The 20,083-nt window shown below is 40.5% G+C and overlaps 4 protein-coding genes across 5 annotated transcripts in view; 2 read left to right on the plus strand and 2 right to left on the minus strand.

Annotated features, from left to right (window-relative positions):
* galt (galactose-1-phosphate uridylyltransferase) overlaps positions 1-2,044 on the minus strand; it is a 29,871-nt gene extending 27,827 nt beyond the window's left edge. Inside the window, exons 1-2 of the mRNA XM_052050298.1 lie at positions 1,817-2,044; positions 188-357 (exon numbers count right to left, since the gene is read on the minus strand). Coding sequence (XP_051906258.1) covers positions 188-357; positions 1,817-1,889 — 243 coding nt within the window. The 5' untranslated portion in view covers positions 1,890-2,044. The remainder of the gene's footprint in view (positions 1-187; positions 358-1,816) is intronic.
* Positions 2,045-2,178: 134 nt separating this feature from the next.
* sigmar1 (sigma non-opioid intracellular receptor 1) lies at positions 2,179-6,348 on the plus strand. Its single transcript, XM_052050332.1, has 5 exons — positions 2,179-2,468; positions 2,613-2,664; positions 4,442-4,590; positions 4,792-4,884; positions 5,276-6,348. The coding sequence occupies exons 1-5, from the start codon at positions 2,324-2,326 to the stop codon at positions 5,503-5,505; spliced, it is 669 nt and encodes a 222-aa protein (XP_051906292.1). The 5' UTR covers positions 2,179-2,323; the 3' UTR covers positions 5,506-6,348.
* A 525-nt stretch (positions 6,349-6,873) lies between these two features.
* On the plus strand, positions 6,874-14,228 carry katnal2 (katanin p60 subunit A-like 2). Of its 2 annotated transcripts, none has more exons than XM_052050277.1 (16): positions 6,874-7,069; positions 7,764-7,834; positions 7,950-8,116; positions 8,207-8,243; positions 8,450-8,546; positions 8,632-8,730; positions 9,409-9,444; positions 9,899-9,976; positions 10,400-10,498; positions 11,067-11,130; positions 11,301-11,419; positions 11,705-11,796; positions 12,636-12,746; positions 13,420-13,582; positions 13,662-13,764; positions 13,863-14,228. In XM_052050277.1, the coding sequence occupies exons 1-16, from the start codon at positions 7,019-7,021 to the stop codon at positions 14,000-14,002; spliced, it is 1,527 nt and encodes a 508-aa protein (XP_051906237.1). In that variant the 5' UTR covers positions 6,874-7,018; the 3' UTR covers positions 14,003-14,228. The 2 variants fall into 2 exon arrangements, with proteins under 2 accessions (XP_051906237.1, XP_051906238.1); XM_052050278.1 differs by having other exon boundaries at positions 7,046-7,069; positions 7,764-7,841.
* Positions 14,229-14,246: 18 nt separating this feature from the next.
* Positions 14,247-19,718, minus strand: hdhd2 (haloacid dehalogenase-like hydrolase domain containing 2). The gene is made up of 9 exons (XM_052050324.1): positions 19,620-19,718; positions 18,327-18,436; positions 18,143-18,245; positions 17,313-17,418; positions 17,127-17,211; positions 15,007-15,172; positions 14,794-14,844; positions 14,651-14,714; positions 14,247-14,571 (listed from the first exon to the last, which is right to left on the minus strand). Exons 2-9 carry the CDS (start codon positions 18,425-18,427, stop codon positions 14,468-14,470), a joined length of 780 nt encoding a protein of 259 aa, XP_051906284.1. The 5' UTR covers positions 18,428-18,436; positions 19,620-19,718; the 3' UTR covers positions 14,247-14,467.
* Between the last annotated feature and the right edge of the window lie 365 nt (positions 19,719-20,083).

Consider the following 20,083-nt stretch of genomic DNA (forward strand, 5'->3'; position numbering starts at 1 on the left):
CATGCGTGCGTGTGATAAAAGAGATAAAGAGATATGGTTGTGTTCGTACCATTTGACATTATAAATTATTCAGCATCTTAAATTAGCGACTGAATAGAATTTTAGAACATCTCCAAAACTCACAAGCTGCTTCACTAATAAGTCAAGGTACCACTATATTGTGAATGCGTGTTTTGTTCGCTGTTACCTCTCCATTAGCACGTGTGTTTCCGGGACATAGTGGATTGTATGGATCATATCTTGGTACACATTCCTCTGGAGGTTTTTCCACCTGACCGGTCCATGGTCTTTTCATGCGGTGGGCTGAGACTAGGACCCAACTGTCCCTCAGAGGGTTATAACGTAGGTGCTGGTGCTCTGAGGGCGCATTGAGACAAAAGAACTGATACTTTAACGCACATACTTGTTGAAATCCATGCTTACCATGGTTGGTTGTTCACAAAAGATCAAAATATGCACTTTGTTTGAACATTCACAGATGATGAGTCATGGGTGTCATTTCTCAAACAAAGTCCTGTTTGTGCTTTTCAGACAACTTGATCAACGACTCTTGCGGACTGGCTGCTAGAGTACACCGATGAATATTATGCAGTAGCTGACGGGGAATCTCACATTCGTCTGGCCGAAACTGTATAAATTGCAAATTTGTAGATGTATTATTTTTTCAAAAATCTATCAGTTTGGTTAATCTACAACTGGAGATGTTAGTATTGGCAAATATTCACCAATCTAATGTGTTGAAAATAGTGTGATCCCTCTGACGATGCAATATTAATAGTTGAACAAACATACCCTTTTGGGATCTTGTGGAAAAGTGACTGTTTTGGAGGTATTTTAAGCCAGCGATGTGAAAAGTGATAAATGTTATCACAAAACTAATAAAACATTCAAACCACCCATGGAATAATTTGACAATTTGGCATGAACTGCAGGAAAAGCAACTACTGTACATATATGCTCTAAGATAGTCCTGGGGAAATGAAACTTCATGAAGCACTTGTGATATTTTGTCCTCTGTTCGATAGTGCTCATGGATATAAAGGCTATCCATCCATCCATTTTCTGATGTGGTTATCTTCACAAGGGTGGCAGGGAATGCTGGAGCCTATCCCAACTGTCTTTGGGCAGTTGGCAGGGGACACTCTGAACTGGTTGCCAGCCAATCACAGGGCACACATCGACAAACAACCATCCGTGCTCACACACCTAGGGACTGAATGAATAACCTGCCACACATGTTTTTGCAAAATAGGAGGACACCGGAGTACTAGGGGAAAACCCACACAGGCATAGGGAAAACATGTAAACTCCATACAGGAAGGCTGGAATTGAAATTGAACCCTGCACCTCTCTACTGTGAGGCTGAGATGCTAATCAGTCGAGCACCGGGCGATATAAAGGCTAGTGCAATGGAAATTAATTAAACTATCTACTGCATCGTTCAACCAAGAATGTCGTCGAGAGGATTCCAAAATTATTACAAGTGTTTCATAAAACTTCATTTGTGCATCAGTACTACAAGGATGGTTCGTGATCATTTAAAACTAACAATCGGAGAAAACACTCAAGAACTGTTCAATCAAAGAGCCAACTATAGCAATATCCATATTCCTTAAAATCACTTTTTGAGAGCTTGTTCAGTTTCTGAAAATCGGAAGTTAATTTAGGCATCCCTATTGGTCAATTACACTGAAGTTCAGACACGCCCACTGTCATAGTTTAATTATAGTATAGTTTTGTTTCCGGTGCCGTTTTGATGGCTCGATCCGGGATTGTTAGATATGGCAACGAAGCCGAGGTCAGTTCAACTCCCTACCTTTTGGATCAAATTGGGCTTCAGGGCCACTCATGTCAACAACGTTGGATTTAAGTTCGGACAAATCTTCCATTCCGGTTTTGCGCAAAAGCGCTTCGTCGGCTACTTCCTGTATGACACGAGCATACTATTTGCTACCAAAATACGTGGTGTCCATATTTTAAAAAGAGACAACACAATCTAAATATACGGGAATCAGTGGTATATAACTTTAATATATCCTTAAAATTAAACATAATGTACCAGTAGAATTAAAACACCGCCTTAAATAAGTGCTTTGTGGAAGAACGCAAACCCCACAAGCGCCATTGAATGGAACGTACTGCAACGTCATGATCTGATTCGTTCAGCGGTTACGTCCCTCCTCCGCTCAAGCAGGAAGTAGCCGTCAGTCTCTTTTGGAGGGCCTGGAAGTCGCGCCTTGCATTGTTCTTCTTGGAGTTTCTCGTCCTGTCGCTGTGTCCTTGCCCTGTCCGTATTTCTTTTCCTTTCTTTTTTGTGTCAACAATGGCTTTATTCCGGTCCTGCTTTCGGCTCTTGGTCTTTGTTGGCGTTATTGTCCTTGCCGTCCTGCTGCTGAGGCACTGGATGGCCACCAAGCAATACATTTTCACCCACGACGATATCGCCAAATTGGCCAAACAGTACGCGGGTGAGTTCGACCTTATAAAATTTGAAAGCAGCCAAGATAAACGCAGATTTTTCTCACGTGTCACATAAATGTGTCCGATCCGCGTTGGCGCGTTTTGCATGGCTGCCTTGCCTTCCGTGCTCATTGTTCATGTTGTACTATTAGGACAGGACCACGAGCAGGCCTTCTCGAAACTGGTCGTCGAGCTCAGGAAGAGGTAACGCACTTTTGCAGCGATGAATATTTCAAAGCATGCACAATTATTGATTACTGTTGGAATATCTGAGTTTCTGTAAATGTATGTTGAGGACATTGAAGTACACTTGCGAAAAGCGAATTTGAGTTCCAAACAAGACCTCTATTGAACGGCAAAAACAATAAACAATGCTTATTCGTGTAGTGTTTAGTTTGCATTCGTGTAAAACTGCATTGCGTCTTACTGACAGCTGTTTCAAATATCGCCTACCTTGTGTAAGTGTAATTTATAAATAACTGTGTGAAGAAGTGCAATTCTACACTACTGCAAAAAAAAAACACTCATCCTACTGTATTATCCTTGTGAAGCATTATTAACGGTGGAAAATGTTTGATTCTAACAGACATCATCTTCAGCTCAATGGAATAGCACATGAATATAAATATAAATATTCAGCCCGGGACAGAAAGAGACTCGAGCGACTGGTCAGGAAGGCCAGTTCTGTCCTGGGTTGCTCCCTTGACACTCTGGAGGAGGTGGCCAACAGAAGGATGCTAACTAAGCTAAAAGCTATGATGGCCAGTCCCTCCCACCCCCTCCAGCCCGCCCTGACAGCACTTGGTAGCTCCTTCAGCCAGAGACTGTTACACCCGCGCTGCAAGAAGGAGAGATACCGACGCTCGTTACTAGCGACTGCTGTCAGGCTGATGAATAAAAAATAACAATCATAATAATAATAATAATTAAATTATGTGAAGTAAAATTGTAAATAGTACTGCGTTTTATCCATTGTGTTCATATTGTATTTAATTGAAAGATGTTTGTTGGTTTTTTTCTCTTTCTCCTTTCTTCTTTCTACATACATTCTTGCTGCTGGCGGCTGTAAATTTCCCCAGTGTGGGACGAATAAAGGATATCTTATCGTATCTTAAACAAACAAAAAGACACACCCATCTCAAGTTAAGTCAAGTACAACTGCATTGTCAAACAGCACAGATGAAATTTCTTCCCTCTCAACCAGACAAGACAACAAGAGGAGCTGCTGTGGGTGCCCACACCACTATGAAAAGAACAGTTAATACAACACAACACATAAGACACAGACAATCGTGCAATCGTAACCACTTTTCCTGCATACCCTTTGTTGTTTGAAACAGTTATAGATAAAAGAGGAGCGAATCAAAGTGTCTTTTGCACCAGTGGATCAAAGAAGTCATGCTGAAAATGTGTACGCAACAAGAAACTGTAGCGCTTCCATTCCCGAAATAGATATTGGCTGTCATCTCCTGTCACATGTAAATCAGCTTCAATTCCAAGCTGCGACTCCCAGTTCCACATAGGTGTCGGCGCCCTGCGCTGACGCTCCTTTCTTCTCATCGTCGGCTCCTCAAGCCATGCATCCATCCAGCCGCAGACTGTCCAACAGCACCGACCTTTGTGCTGAACAGGCTGTGAAAATGCTGTCCACTGCAGGTGCAAAACACAATCGCCCCAGGGTTGTCCAACAACAACAAGTCAAATAGCGCAGACATTCCTCCCAATCAAAAAAATCTGTGCTGCTACACGTGTGCTGCATAGAAGTTGCAACCACCAAGCGCAGATTCTTCTTCTTTGACGAATCTCTGCTCCCCTATTTGTTCGCGTTGCGTTTCACAACCTTCATTGCACCAAGGCATCCAGTTTACATTAAAAAATGAGACTATGTTGGCGTTTGAATATAATCGCACATGTACAAAAAAAGGAAGCTTCATTTTGTGTTTTGTTTAATATCTAGCTAATCCAATGTGAACTAATCCAGATATCCCGGCCACATCCTGCAAGATGAAGACCTGCAGTGGGTGTTTCTGAACGCTGGAGGCTTTATGAGTGCCATGTGTGTCCTCCACAGTTCCCTCACAGAATATGTGATACTGTTTGGGACTGCGATCGACACATCAGGACACTCAGGTGAGGACAAAGGGAGGTCTGTGTGTTTATCATATTCAGAACTGTGAAAGGGATCATGTTTATTGAATTTGTCATGGTCAAAGATCACAAAGACCGCAGGCATTCAAAATAAAATGACAAGATTTATGTCTTGTTTTTTTAAAGGAATTTTAGGGGGATGGGCTTGTGAAAACACCAAGTTTGATTTTTCTCTATCTGTAGGTCGTTACTGGGCTGATATTTCAGACACCCTTATCTCTGGTTCCTTCAGAAGGTGGAAGGAGGGAACCACAAAGAGTGAAATTTTCTCTCCAGGTATTCAAAAGCAGATGTTTTTTTTTTGTACTCTATTTCTTTAATTGTGTTTATTGACCAGATTGCTACTCAAGTGCCATGTATTTAAGAGAGCGGAGGTGGGGGGTTGGGGGGGGGGGTCTCTGTCAATGTTGTTGCTTCAAGTTCAACATTTATTTTGCAATATTTACTCTCTGGACATATGTGATTTATTGTCAGAGTGTATTAACATTGTTGAAGCAGCAAAGTTGGTGCATGACAAAATTGTATTTTCTGACAAAACTTTTGATCGTGCTCTATTGTCAAGTATAGTAGCAGTATGATGCTTTGTTTTATTGTACGCAATCATATTTTTAAAAATTGCATAAAAACCTTGATAACATTGACTGACCTTTTTATCTCTGTATAAAAGGCGATACTGTCATGCACGAGATGGGTGAGGCTGCAGGGGTCCAGTGGACCGCCGGGACATGGATGGTTGAGTATGGCCGAGGTTTCATCCCATCCACACTGGGCTTAGCTCTGGCCGACACTCTGTTCTGCACCCAGGACTTTGTCACCTTGTTTCACACATTTAAAGTCTATGGCAAATCCATGCTGATGGAGACGGGAACAATGCTCGCTGAGGTCGGAGTGTTCTAAAAGCAAAGTTGGGACACTTACACACCTGCACCGGGACGGTGACATCACAGGCTACTGATGTGATGTTTTGTCTTCGATGTCAGGCATGGGAGTGCATTCTTGCCAGATGATTGTTTTTACAGCAAAAGAAAAGAACATCATTTATTATGCTTGAGTTGAGAATCCAGTATCATCAACGCTAATACCGATCCTGGACTTTAAGAAAATAAAAATATAGCCACTCCTTTCTACATTAATCTTACACTAACAGGCTCCTTGCAATCTTACACTACGAGAGCATTCCCCATTAAAGCTGTTTTCACGGACAATGAAGCCTTTCGGTGCTAACAAAACAAATTGTCTACGGCTGTGATGTTAGGAAACGAGGCTCAAAGATCTTCCAAATACTTGCTAAATGTGACATTCTTGTAATACATTACCCGTTGTTATCAAAGAAACCTCATTTGGTGGTTGAGTATCCTGATTCCTGTTAACCTTTGAATATTGCATAAGTACTGCTGCAATGTTATGTATTGTTACTTTGTATGACGATACTGTACGTGTTGTGATTTTTATGTGAATCCCTTCATTGCTGTCTTTCTGGACTACCTTTTTGAACGAATTTTTTTTGAAAACCTGACACACATCTAATATTTGTATCGTAAACATTTGTCGGTTCAATTTCTACCATAATCTCTAAATTTCATGTTGACATTTTTAACTGAATACATTCTCAATAACCCCAAGTTTTCACACTGTACAGTATGTGGTTCTTGTAAGTCATGAAGGAATGAAAAATATTTCAACCTTAATTGTTGATGGGGACATATGCAAATTATGAGAATAAACAGGATTGGAAATGTATTCATCTTGTGGTTTATTACAACAACATTGATGAAACCAATATCAATGACCAACCCTATCTCTCGTTACAAGTCAGCATCTCTGGGTCACTTGCAAGGTTTTAAGTGTTTGTGGTTTGAGATTGTAATTACGTTGATGTGTCAAAAGTAAGGTGTTTTGTTTTTATTAATCGTAGTCTGACATACCTTATGCTTATGTGGTCAGTTTTAATGCATCTTCAGTGTTTAACTAATTGTCTGATATGGCCTTTATAATTAAATTATAGCATATTAAATTTACATGTACACAGATTCAGACATTTTGCGAACGTTAATTAAGACAGCTTTACATTGAGATGTGTCATCTCGATTGAATAGCTGGTCCATTTTTTTGCGATAAGCAAGCTGCGTACACTTGCACGGGCTACATTAACGACAAATACGAAATTTATCCATGACATAAAATGCCTTGAAACAATAGAGGACGCGTATTAAAACGTTAATGACGATTTAAAATTAGTCCATTCATCGTTGACAGTCACAGTGGCAAGGTTGCCATATTATACCCCAGATAATGAGGAAGTCTACCTACGGCGTGTCCCGAGGGACAAACTACCCACTGTGCTTTTCAGACTTTATCTTGAGCCCTCATCGGAAAAACACTTGACACATACTATTATATTTCTGGCACAATGGACGTGTCTTACAATTTTGCAAAATATGCAAATCAAGCCCGAGAGGCGGTAAGTAAATGTTCGCTCTTGCTCATCGTGTACTGTCGTACTTTTACAGGCCAAGTGTTTTCTTTTTTTTCCATGCTTGCATTATAAAAAGGTTTACGAAGAATGTAAAGATATGCCTTCACGCCAATGTTGACCAGATTTAGTGGGGCGCAAATATGGCTTGGCCCTCATTATTTGAGGAATCTAATGTTTTTGTTTGTTTTTAACTGTACAGTAGTATTTATAGGGCGAGAGGAGCAATCTGGTGCTGTTTTTCACGCGTTCTTGGCGTTCGCTGGTTGCTTAGATACCCTGGCCAAGGGAGCGTAATTTATGGTAGTTTGTCGCCCTCCACTGGCGATAAGTGCCAGTGCATAGAGGAGAACTGCAATATTTTTTTTCATGAGCAATACAGTAAGAAACAACATTCATAGCATAATTTCAGGCGTATTTTTCCCCCAACGCTCTTCTTTGTATTTTGATTGACGCTCACACCCACACCGATAACATTAAAACACGATAGTATGATAATGATAATTTCTTTACAAAATATTAAATTCTAAGCAATTAAGAATACAGAAACAACAGAATAATTAAGATCTAGGATACAAAGAATACAAACTATACAACATGATCAAATGTGTGCGACTGAGAGAATGTGACTGTTTTATTTCTTGTTATATTTCTACTGCTTGCTTATATGCTTGTTTACTAGGATGAGTTGAAGATTGAAATGAGGAAGAAGAGCCTTCTCATCTTAATTCACCAACATCTGATGAGTCAAGGGTCAGTAGTGAGTTCAGTATACTCTAAACATTTATTTAAACTAACAGCGCAAGGTGTAGGACACAAAACGTAAACGGAGCAATCGATAATGAGATGCTGTGTGTCTATCCAACAGCTATGTGACCACAGCGATGGCCTTGGACCAGGAGATGAATGGAAGTGTGAAGAAGTTTGAGGTTTGTGAAAATGTCGATTTGGAGATGGTGTTGATGGAATACGAGAGCTATCACTACGTCAAGTTCCAGAAATATCCCAAACTTGTCAAGAAAGTCGTAGAACCAGGTAACACAATTTAACAGAAGTGTCACCAAAAAAAAAAAAAAAATCCCATCCTGTTTATTAACGGGTATCATCACGTCTCTTCGGTTCAAGGTGAAAGCAGAATTTTAAAAAGTGGTGGAAAAAAGAGGTGAGTGTGAAACTCAGAAGTTTTTTTGGGGGGGCCTGGGGGTCCCCCACGCACGCTAGTCCTGCCCCCTTGCTTGTCTTGCTGGGGTTAAACTGGTGATTCCACCCCCCTTTTATGGGATAAATTAAAAGCTCATTCTATATTTTAAATATATTCATAAATATTTTTAAAAGAAAAGACATATTTCCCCACCATTTCTCTGCTAGGCCTGCTTGTTCTGTCGTGAAGCCTCTCCCCAAAATCCTGCCCCAAAACCTTGCTGGCGAAGTGAGAGGGAACGCTTCCGCTCCTGCACACACAAATGTATGGGATCCATCTAACATTTATATCGTATTGTAAAAGAAAGTTTTTTTTTTTAAATGATCATCATGCTTTTTTCCCCTCCCAGGGTGATGGTTTATCTTGTCCTGCAGAATTGACAGACTTCGTTCTCAATGTTTCTCCTATCGGTTCTGCACAAGCTGGAGGGGCAACCACGACCAAGAAGGTGCTCATTGTAACTTTATTATGACTTGTTAATTTCTCTCGGGGAGGCAATATAATTTAGATTACATCTCAATTTTGCTTTATATATTAAATGTGGAATAATAGTGGTGATGCATTGATTTAGGTCAAATGGGATTTACATTGCATTCGGATATTCAAAACATCTATTACCATATTTATTCAAGCGGTGCGTTGCGGTCTTTATTTACTCAACTGCAGAAAGTATAAGGCATATATTTGGGGGAGGGAGGCGTTTACAGTATTACCTTATTTTTTGTACTACAAGGCGCACTAAAAATATTTTAATTTCTTCCCCAAAAAAATCAGTGGTACAAGGCCCACTGATATCAGGTGCGCCTTATGTATGAATGTTTCGCTTAATGTGCAGTAATGTGCCTTATCACACAAGTGCCCCCTATATCAGAAAATATGCAAAAATAGACCTGTTCAATGAAATTGCACCTCATAGTCTGAAAAATATGGAATCTTTTCCTCTGTTGTCACAGTGAGGCACAAATCTCAAATGTCTGCCTCACCGTCACAGGTCTGTGAGATGCTCTCAACTGCACATTTCCTCTAAAGTGGGACAAGTAGCTCTTTTTTTTCCCCTCCAGATAGTCATATACTGTACTTTCCTCCCAGGAGGTGTATTAAATACCGTGCACATGTTGTGTTGTAGGGCCAAACGGGAGGCAAAGGAGACGGTGAACATGAGGTAACATACAGTAACATCGTATAACACAGGGGGTCCATTTTGTTGATGAATACATTCTGTTCATGTGCCGAAAACATTGCCCAAATTTCTATTTAAATCAAATTGGACCATAGTCTTATCACTAACGATCACTAATAATGCTGCTTTTTTCCATTTTTTTTTTGCTCTTGATTCTTGATATGTCCAAAATTTCATAACCACGCTATTAAGTATGGACCCCCACCCTAAAAATAAAAAAAAAACTAAAGAAACAAGCCACATGTGTTCTTAGCGACCAAAACCACTGATTGATCTTACTGCCTTGAAACACAACATATGAGTTTTATTTGTGATGCACAACGGCACACAACAAGATAAGCGCAAACTTTGGCCTCTCGCACACAAAATAATAAAATGATAACAATCCCAAGAAGTATCGCCCTTCTTCTAAATTTGATCTCGTGTTGTTGGGCAGGAGCGTCTTCTGAAGCCCCTCAGTGGTTTTTCAGGAATGAGCGGTGAGATGAAAGAATTCGCCACAATCATTCATAAGGTACTACAACACACACACACACAATTAGGAAGATTTTTTTTCTGAATTGATTTATGATCATTATTATCTTACTTTGGTTTGCTGCGGTGTAGAACTGTATTTCATCATGATGTGAACTGCAACTAAAATTTGAGGGACTCTATTTGCGCCAGTATGCCGTGATACCAAAGACTGTACACTAGAGTGCAGCAGAGAGCTTCGCCAAAAACGGCTTCCCTACTGGTTCACAACACTCAAGTTCAAACGCTCACTGTCATATTTGTATTACTTTGTCTCGGGTGTGGTTTTGAAGTCCAACTTTTAATTTGAAGTCCAACTTTTAAGGTTTTAAGTCGGTACCTCTTTATACATCATGGCTGTTTTCGAGCCGATAGCTTCCACATGCAGGATTCCTTCTCCATGTGTCTATTTGTCCCTTGATAGGACATCTATTTGCACAACCCCAACGTGAAATGGGAGGACATCATTGGCCTGGAGGATGCGAAGCGATTAGTCAAGGAGGCCATCGTCTATCCCATTAAGGTGTGACCCGCTGCTATTTCAGCATTCGCCCTTCTTCGATTCTGAATACATCTCCTTTAAAAGCCGTGGCAAGAAGGGAGGGCCAGGCCAGTCCGTTAAGCTGACATTAAATCTATATGCGGGATAGATAATATGGCAACGCACACATAGATGGATAGACGTGGAATGAGGGACGGACCTCACGCCGAATTTCTATCCACACACATCCAGATGTTCTCAGCGCTGATGCTTCTGATGGATGCGACAACATCAAATCCGGTCGTCTGCATCCCCTTGACATTTACACAATGAGATGAGGACCGATGCGTGCCTCTACCTCCCTGCACCTCTTATTGAATAACATCCCCGCCACCACATTCTGTCTCCATTATTATTCATTCTCTGGGGTAAAAGGTCACTTTGGTGATTTCACACAGGGCCCTGTTTATCACCTACAATTCATACTAATGTATGTATTTGTTATCGACACCCACCCTAAGCCCCCCACCCAATAAAACAGGAATATCACTGCCCTTTGTGATTGCCACACACGTTTTCTGAAATGCGATTTTTTTTTCTTCTTCCACAGTATCCCCAGCTCTTTAAAGGACTCCTTTCTCCATGGAAAGGATTGTTACTTTACGGACCGCCTGGTAAATAAATAAATAAATAACGTTTAATTGAAGTGTAACAATGAAAACGAAATGCTTAAATTCTCAAAATATCCCAACTTAGTTCATCTGAAGTGTAACAATGAAAAAGAAATGCTTAAATTCTCAAAATATCCCAACTTAGTTCATCTGCTTTGAACCCCGACTTACAGGTACGGGTAAGACCCTGCTGGCCAAGGCGGTGGCTACTGAATGCAAGACAACCTTCTTCAACATATCGGCATCGAGCTTGGTGAGCAAGTGGAGAGGAGACTCAGAAAAACTGGTCAGGGTAGGTCTTCAACAGGTCACAAAATTAGGTGCACATGCATTATCTTCTAATACAAGAGTTGCATCAAATATTTTTTCCTTTACTAAGACAATTGTCTTCAAAAGGGCATCGTTTTATGACCCAAAATATTAGAAGCAGCATTTGGCATGTGGGGATTAAACGTTTGTCAAGTTGGAATATTCAAAACAGCTCTTGTATTGGAGCTCATTTTGCAGCTTTTGTAGACGTGTTTTGTCTGTCCCTCTCACGTGATCGTTCAGTTGAGTCACATCTTCTTTTTTGCAGGTTCTGTTTGAGCTAGCCCGGTATCACGCACCCTCCACCATCTTCTTGGATGAGGTGGAATCAATGATGAGCCAGAGAGGAAGCAACATAGTGTAAGCGTTACATAATTGAACGTACCTGTACGTCTTGCCAATGTCGTTCTGAGCGGACCAGAGAAGCCGTGCTTTGTTACAATACAGTATATAAGGCTTTAAAAATCTAATATTTTCTTCAGATTGGAAGCACGTGTTTCGTGTTGAAAGTTTCCAACATATCACATGAATCACTTTAGTGATGTTCAGCGCGAGTGACTGCGCGATTGCCTTACGCCAGGCACTTTCCTTGTCAAACGGTAAACAATATGAAAATGATGCCGCAACTAAATCGATTTCATCGCGGGAAGATGAAAGTTCAGGAAATATTTGCGACGGGGGCGAATATCAAATGAAATCCATGAATTTCCCAACCCTACTACCAATAAAAAGATGCGTATATACATCATGATATAAAGCATATTAATTTTTGTCGCGGGCCACATTGTCATGACGTTTTCTCCTCGGAGGGCTGTTTATGACTATGAATTTTATAAAACCATACACTGTAAAGGTTTAACCACCTCCTCATATTACAGACAGTGAACAACAATTTGATGGAGAAATTGTTTTGAAATCAGAAGTCAAGAATAATAGTGTGTTTAAATATTGTTGTTATGAATTAGATATGACATAAACAGTATAAAGGTTAAAATTTCAGTTCAGCAGTTTAGCGAGCATCATGGAAGTTGACATACTTGATTTGCTTTTGCGGGCCACATAAAAGGATGTGGCGGGCCAGATCCGGCTCCCGGGCCTTGACTTTGAAACCTTTGATATAAAGGGTTTCCGTGGAAGTACACTTATTTATTGTAATGAGTGTGTGTGTGTGTGTGTGTGCGCGCGTGTGGCGTTTTCAGAGGTGAGCATGAGGGCAGTCGAAGGTTGAAGGCGGAGTTGCTCGTCCAGATGGATGGACTGGCGAGATCAGAGGACCTGGTTTTTGTACTGGCAGCCTCCAATCTGCCTTGGTAATTATCAATGACTATTTACACACTTTATAGTCGCATCGCCTCCAGTCATTTTCAAAAACCAAGATAGGTGCTAATGTTTGTTTTCCCATCCCTACCTTATTTCATAAGGATTTAATGAACAGTACATGGAAATGTAAATTTAAAACAATTGCCCACATACCGGACACAGACACATTTCTCGACAGAGGCAGTTTGATGAAGATTTTACTCTGTTGTGAAATTTCACACTTGATGAGTGGGCAAGAGCCAACAATCTGCATACAAGCAATTACAAAGTCAAACTGCAGGACAGGATTTTTTTTTCATGCAACTAATAACACTGGTCAACCTTTGAATCAGATGCCTTTATGTGTCCCAAAATGTATTTTTAAAGCTTTTTTTAGCACGTACATTTGAGATATTTTGACCTATAAAAGCTTGCGCTATGCAGATTTTACCATGTGTTGTCATTCACGGCTGTCACTTCAGAAAAAAAAATCAACCTGTTGCTGGGTCTAAAACTTTTAATTCATTATTATTCAGAAATATATTATTATATGAGCCCTTTGCGTGCCTAATACAGTGGACAGCTTGGATATAAAATTGTTTTATTATTATCATATCAAGAGCAAGGGTGACAGAATAACTATTGTTTTTCTTTGCGAGCCTCACATTTGAAAACCTCCTTCAGGGAACTGGACCACGGCATGCTAAGAAGACTAGAGAAGAGGATTTTGGTTGGTCTTCCTCCCGAACCGGCCCGCCAAGACATGATCGCTCATTGGCTGCCTCCTGTCAGCTCCACGGGAGAGCTGCAGCTAAAAGCTGAGCTCAATTATCCACTTCTGGCCCAGGTAAGTCTATCCGTATTTTATGTGTTTATGTCGTCGAACAAATCAAACAAGATTGTCAAATGGCGCTGCTGTTGGGCAGGAGATGAAGGGCTACTCTGGCTCTGACATCAGACTGGTGTGTAAGGAGGCCGCAATGAGACAAGTCCGCAAAATCTTTGAGGCTCTGGAATCAAATCGGACCGGTAAGACCAGACGAGTTCCTTTCATAGACACCTACGCGGCACTGTGGTACAGTGGTTCGCATGTCCGGCATTGGCTGAAACTTTTCCCCTCCCTGCAGGGGACACGCGCATGCCAGCCATCCGACTGGAAACCGTGACAACGCAGGACTTCCTGGAAGTCTTGGCACACACCAAGCCGTCGGTCAGCGGCGTGATGGAGAAACATACGGCTTGGGAGAAAGACTTTGAATCCGTCTGATCGACCGCTTTCCATTCACTTGTAGTTGCTGGAATATTTTAAGTTTAAGTTATCCTTTATTTGTCCCACACTGGGGAAATTTACCGCCTCCAGCAGCAAGAATGTAGATAGAAAGAAGAAAAAAGAAAAAAAACAACAAATACCGTTCAATTAAGTGCAATATAAACACAAAATGGATAAATTGCAGTGCTATTTACAATTGTCTTTCACATTTTAATCATTATTATTATTATTGTTGTTATTTTTATTCAGCAGCCTTGGCTTTGTTCATAGACATTTTACCTGGTGTTGACTTCCCATTACATCGATCAGCATTGATGGTAAAAAGCAGACGGGCACCCACGACATATCAATGGAACTTTTTTTTGTTGTTGTTTATGCACCATCATAATAAATCACACGTTATGTACATAATGACACAAAGTTCCACTCATCCAGGACCTGCATACCCGAAACCAGCTATCATTATAGTAGACTCTTAAGGATGTACTCTACAGCATCTGGGAAAGTGTCGCACGTCATGTGAGGAGGAGGGTTGATTTTATTCTCGTCTCCTTGTTGATATTTACCTATAACCCCAGAACAAGTTCAGGTCCCATCACAGCGAGAGCTATAGAATACCACATCAAAGGAAAATGTTCATCTCACCGGTTCGGACCAGAATTCCCAACATTCCGGTACTCTGAGCTCCTCCGACGTCATCCCTGGCATCCTATGAGAAAGCACAAACCAAACTGAAACTTGGTTCAAATGAAGTCAATTCGGTTTTGCTGAAGTGATTGTAGGCTTACATCTCCGATCATGACTGCTTCATCTGGGCTACACCCCAAATCAGCCAGTGCCTGCATGGAAGGAAATATTGTTACACCAACACAATGTATGATTCAGTCGGAGATATAATTTAAGTGTATTATGCAACGGGACTTTCAAAACTAAGCATCATGTTTGGAAAGGTAGAATTTGACATGTACAAAAGAGCTTCAAGAGGATGGTGGAAAAACAACCTGTGTGAAAAATGTCTTTTGAGGCTTTCCCACGACAGTAGCTTTGCAGTCTGTGGCATACTCCAGTCCTGTTACAAAGGGTCCGGGGCCGAGGGCCAAGCCATCTTTCCTTTTATAGTAGCGAGCCTTATGGATTGCGAAGAGTGGAGCACCATCAAGAATCAGTCTGAGGGACAGAAATCGGCATGATGGTAACTTTTTGGACCTAATAAGCCATTTAAAAACATGTTTTTACCGCAAATAGCTGATCGTTAGCCGAAAAAAACGACCATGTAAAGTCAGGCATTTTCGAGACGGAAAAAAACGACCATGTATCGTCAGGCGTTTTTTTCCAGAAAAAAACAACTATGTACAGTAAGGCGTTTTCTTCCTTACCGCCTTACTTCATGTATAGTAAGGCGTTTTAAGCCAAAAAAAAAAACATCTATCATAAAGTCGTTTTTTGCCGAAAAAACTACCATGTATAGTAGGGCAATTTTTGGCCGAAAAAAACGACCATGTATAGTAAGGCGTTTTAGCTGAAAAAAACGTTCATGTATAGTAAGGCGTTTGCCGAAAAAAAAAACGACCATGTATATATAGTAAGGCAATTTTTGGCCGAAAAAAACGACCATGCACAGTAAGACGTTTGACGAAAAAAAAAACCCGACCATGTACAGTTAGGCGTTTTTTGCCCCAAAAAACGACTATAGGGCTGTTCACACGGCAAGATTTGGTCCGGTGCTGCCCCAGTAGAGCGTTCACACGTGCAAATTAGCTCCGGCGTAGCCCCGGAAAAGAGCTTATACCGGACCAAATTTGACCCACCTCAGGGAGGTGGGTCAAATATTTGCTCCGAAGCAAATGCTCGTTTGCAAAGCAGCACCGGTGTAAATTTGCACGTGTGAACGCAACTGGGTTAAATTTGCTCCAGAGCAAATGCTTGTGAAGAGTACGTAGGGCGAGAATGCGTTGCTTTCGTGCTCTGTCGGACTTCCGTAAAGTGTTTGTTTCATAACGACACAAGACGTGGCTAGTAACATCTTTCCTTTTGTAGGAGACTGGACTGGACTGGACCATGTATAGTAAGGCGTTTTTTGCCGAAAAAACCCCAACCATGTATAGTAAGGTGATTTTTGGCTGAAAAAAACCGACCATGTATAGTAAGGCGTTTTTTGCCGACATAAGCGACCATGTATAGTAAGGCGTTTTTAGCCGAAAAAAAACGACCATGTATATAGTAAGGCATTTTAGCTGAAAAAAAGGTTCATGTATAGTAAGGCGTTGTTTGCCGAAAAAAAACCGACCATGTATAGTAAGGCGTTTTTTGCCAAAAAAACCACCGTCTACAGTAAGGCGTTTTTTGCCCCAAAAAACGATCATGTATAGTAAGGCGTTTTTTGCAGAAAAAAACGTCCATGTAAAGTAAGGCATTTTTTTTCCTGAAAAGAAAAACAACCATAAATAGTGAGGTGTTTTTTAGCCCCAAAAAACCAACCATGTAAAGTAGGGCGTTTTTTTCTGAAAAGAAATGACCATGTATTGTAAGGCGTTTTTAGTTGAAAAAAAAGACCATGTGTCGTAAGGCGTTTTTAGCTGAAAAAATGACCATGTATATAGTCAGATGTTTTTTTACCGAAAAAAATGACCATGACGAGTGAGGCGTTTTTAGCCCAAAAAAAGCGACCATGTTTTGTAAGGTAATTTTAGCCCCCAAAAAATGACCATATAGATTAAGGTTTTTTTTCCTTTAAAAATCCTATCGTGAGGCATTTTTTACTGAAAAAAACGACCATGTTTAGTAAGGTGTTTTTTTCCTCAACAAAAACGACCATGTATAGTCAGGTGTTTTTCTCCTAAAAAAAGGACCATGTATCGATACTCATTTTTTTACTGGAAAAAAAACAACCATGTTTAGCAAGCGTTTTTTTCCTTAAAAAAAAAAACACCATGTATAGTCAGGCATTTTTTTTCCCTGAAAAAAAACAACCGTAAGGCGTTTTTAGCCCAAAAAACGGCCGTGTATCGTAAGGCGTTTTTCGCCTTTTAGACATGATGTGAATCTGTGAAATAGAAAACTAATCTTGCTCAAGCAATCCACAACGACGTATCTTCCCATCCTGAGATGTCCATATAATCACCTGAAAGCCTTGTTCATCGTTTGATAGTCGAAGTGATCAGGAGCGAGCCCGATGACGACAGCATTCGGTTCGGATATGTCGATACCTGCAAAGTGTATCAAAACATGTTTGATATTCAAGCCGCACTATCAACTTCATGAGGAGTTTTGGAGTTTAGTTTTATATGTCCTATTTTCAGACATGTACCTGCGAAGTCTTCCAGGGCACTGTCCTCCACCAGGAGCAACGGTCTGTGTTTTGTCTTCTCTAATAGAGTCCTCGCAGCACTCAGTGATGTGAAGATCTCTTTTTCCTGTATGACAGAAACTCCATACTTCATTTTTGACATTTTTTAATACTCCATTTATTCATATGCGACATTTTTTTAAATCATGACACATATTTAGACAGAATCTCTTGATACACATTTCTTGATGTTTCTGAATGCTATGCATATGGACATAAAACATAGACAGATTTTAGGTGTAGCTAATTTGAAATACACTGGAGAGACAGGCTATTCTGAATACAACACAAAAGAATTGTTACAGCCCTCACAAGTTCTTGGCAACCAGTGTGGTTTTTGTGTTGTGGGTGTTAAGATGTGCTGGTTTTGTGCCGACCATCTCCAGCCAATGCTCCCTGATTGGTGACCCTCGTCCACCACTCAACCAACCATTCGGTGCAAGAGAAAGAGGTCTAATCAACAACTGGGCTCCAGCAGTGCCACCAGCTATATTGATTACTTTACATCACCGTTTAAATAGGATTATGTCGCCTTTAGAAGAGGCTTGCTGCAAAGTCATGAGTGTCGTTAGTCCCGCAGCATCTTGTACCCCCGGTTTTTGGGTGTTTCTTTGTTAGCTACCTTCAATTTGTTCAGATGTGATCATAGTATTGTTTGGGTGTCGCAGTAGCAGATAATTAGAATTCTTGAGATTTCACTCTATTTGAAGGTGTCATGTTCTACACAAAGAAATAATCATGTTATAATTTTTCAAGCTCCCAACCCCCCGTCTCCCCACCACCACCACCACCTTGAGGTCAAAGTTGAGCCGTTGCAGCCTTTCCAGCAAGTTCTTCTTGCTCTCTTTGGTTGTGTTGGTCACAAACTTGACGGCGACAGCTGCCTGCCGTAACCTGACAACACCCAAACACAAAAAATGTTCAATTTTGAGTGCTCTTGTGGCGTTTAGACGGAGGGAAGCACAAGCCTCCCACCTGGAGAGGGCGTCCTGCGCCCCGGGCACTGCTGTGTCTTCTATGTGCAGAGTTCCGCTTAGGTCGATGAGAACGGCCTTTAGAGCACGTCTGCTTGCCATTCTTGTCACCTGCATGAGAAAATGTGGAATCATGTAACTAATGCTGTACAGACCGATATTGCACACCGGTGGTGTGTACTACATAATAAATAAAACAACGGAACCAATAGAAAATGTAATACTCTTCATGTTTAATGGGGTCATTTCCATGTGCTTTTCTATCTGTTGGTAAAAGCTACTTTGCCTTCAGCCGGGGTAAAATTTGATAAACTGATAAAGTCCACTGTAAATGGAGGTTTAGACAGTTTTTCAAAAAGCTGCCCGAATCATTCAGAATTGGCAAAATGGATCAGATTACTGTCTTGTTCAAACCGAGATCAGGGAAAATTGAGAGGATTATTAACTGGCTGGTCCCTCAAATGTATGGTTTTCCTGCCTAGAATGCAGATTTGGGAGAGGGGATGGGGGTTATTTATTTGGAAGTAGATAGTGATGCCCTATTATTATTTAGACATGCTTGGATTTTCCTCATGTAGTTATCAGTTTGGTGGACTTACTTAAACAGGTCAGGTATCCCATTTCTGTTATTTGTATTTTGGTCCCTTTAGAAGCGGAATACAACCCAAATCCAACGTGGTCAATCAGAAAAAACGTAGTTGTCTGTGTAATTTATAGGGATTTATTCAACCAGTGTAGTGACTTTTGGGACACTCACTATTTATCAAATACTAATATAATATACAAGATTAATCAATTAAATTGTTTACAAGAGAATATATAGAGATTAAATGTCATCCCTCCTTAATACTGCTTGTTTTTTTTTTTTTTTTTTGTAATTTTGATTGTGGGTTGTATATACCGGTGCATTAGTACGAGCGTGTGATTGCTGCTGCGGAGCATTTACTTTCCATCCTTAGATTAATAAAGTATCGATCGATACAAAATAATAATACTGAGTGTCATTTACATTAGGCATTCATAAATGTTTAATATTGTGGTAGTGGTGGCAGTGGTTTGGAGCTGCACTCACAGCAGTTTGGAATCTTCCAGTGACCGTGAACGGGGCTTTATTCATTTTTCCACAATGCACATTTTATAGACCAAACAAATTTGCAATCACCGACGTATTTACCGATGCTCTTCAACATGTTTTAATAAGACCGTAATTTACGATCCTAACTCAAAATGATGCGAATTTCTGAGTGACAACAACACGCGTAGGTTAAAACAAAAATACATTAGGCATGCTAACCTTTGCAGAAAAGCGATTCTTGCTTCCGGTTCACTTCTTCATCGTTGGCCAAAGAGGAAGCGTTTTGTGTTTTACTTTTCAGTGCTGCCTCCTCAGTTAAATGCGCAACTTTAAAAACGAAGTACAGCAGTACAGTACTACTATTTCTACGACAACTACTACTAATAAGAATAAGAATAAGAATAAGAATAAAAGAGAAGCAGCTCCCTTTTGTGATTTTACTTTATTCTTTATTCCCACCATATATATGTATGGGCTGTAATCATTTAAGAGAGTTGTTGTTAACCACTTAATCACTCATTACAATAACAGAAAAAAATTCGTAGCACATTTCACTAACAAATAACAGACATCGCATTAATGGCTCGGTCGTTTAGGGTAGATTTTGGATGGTATTAGCAAAAGGCTAAACCTTATCGTGACATGATGCCAGAAAGTACTGTGACAAATCCTCTTTTCATGTT

Source organism: Hippocampus zosterae, chromosome 18 (genome assembly GCF_025434085.1).
Source record: "Hippocampus zosterae strain Florida chromosome 18, ASM2543408v3, whole genome shotgun sequence".
NCBI lineage: Eukaryota > Metazoa > Chordata > Actinopteri > Syngnathiformes > Syngnathidae > Hippocampus > Hippocampus zosterae.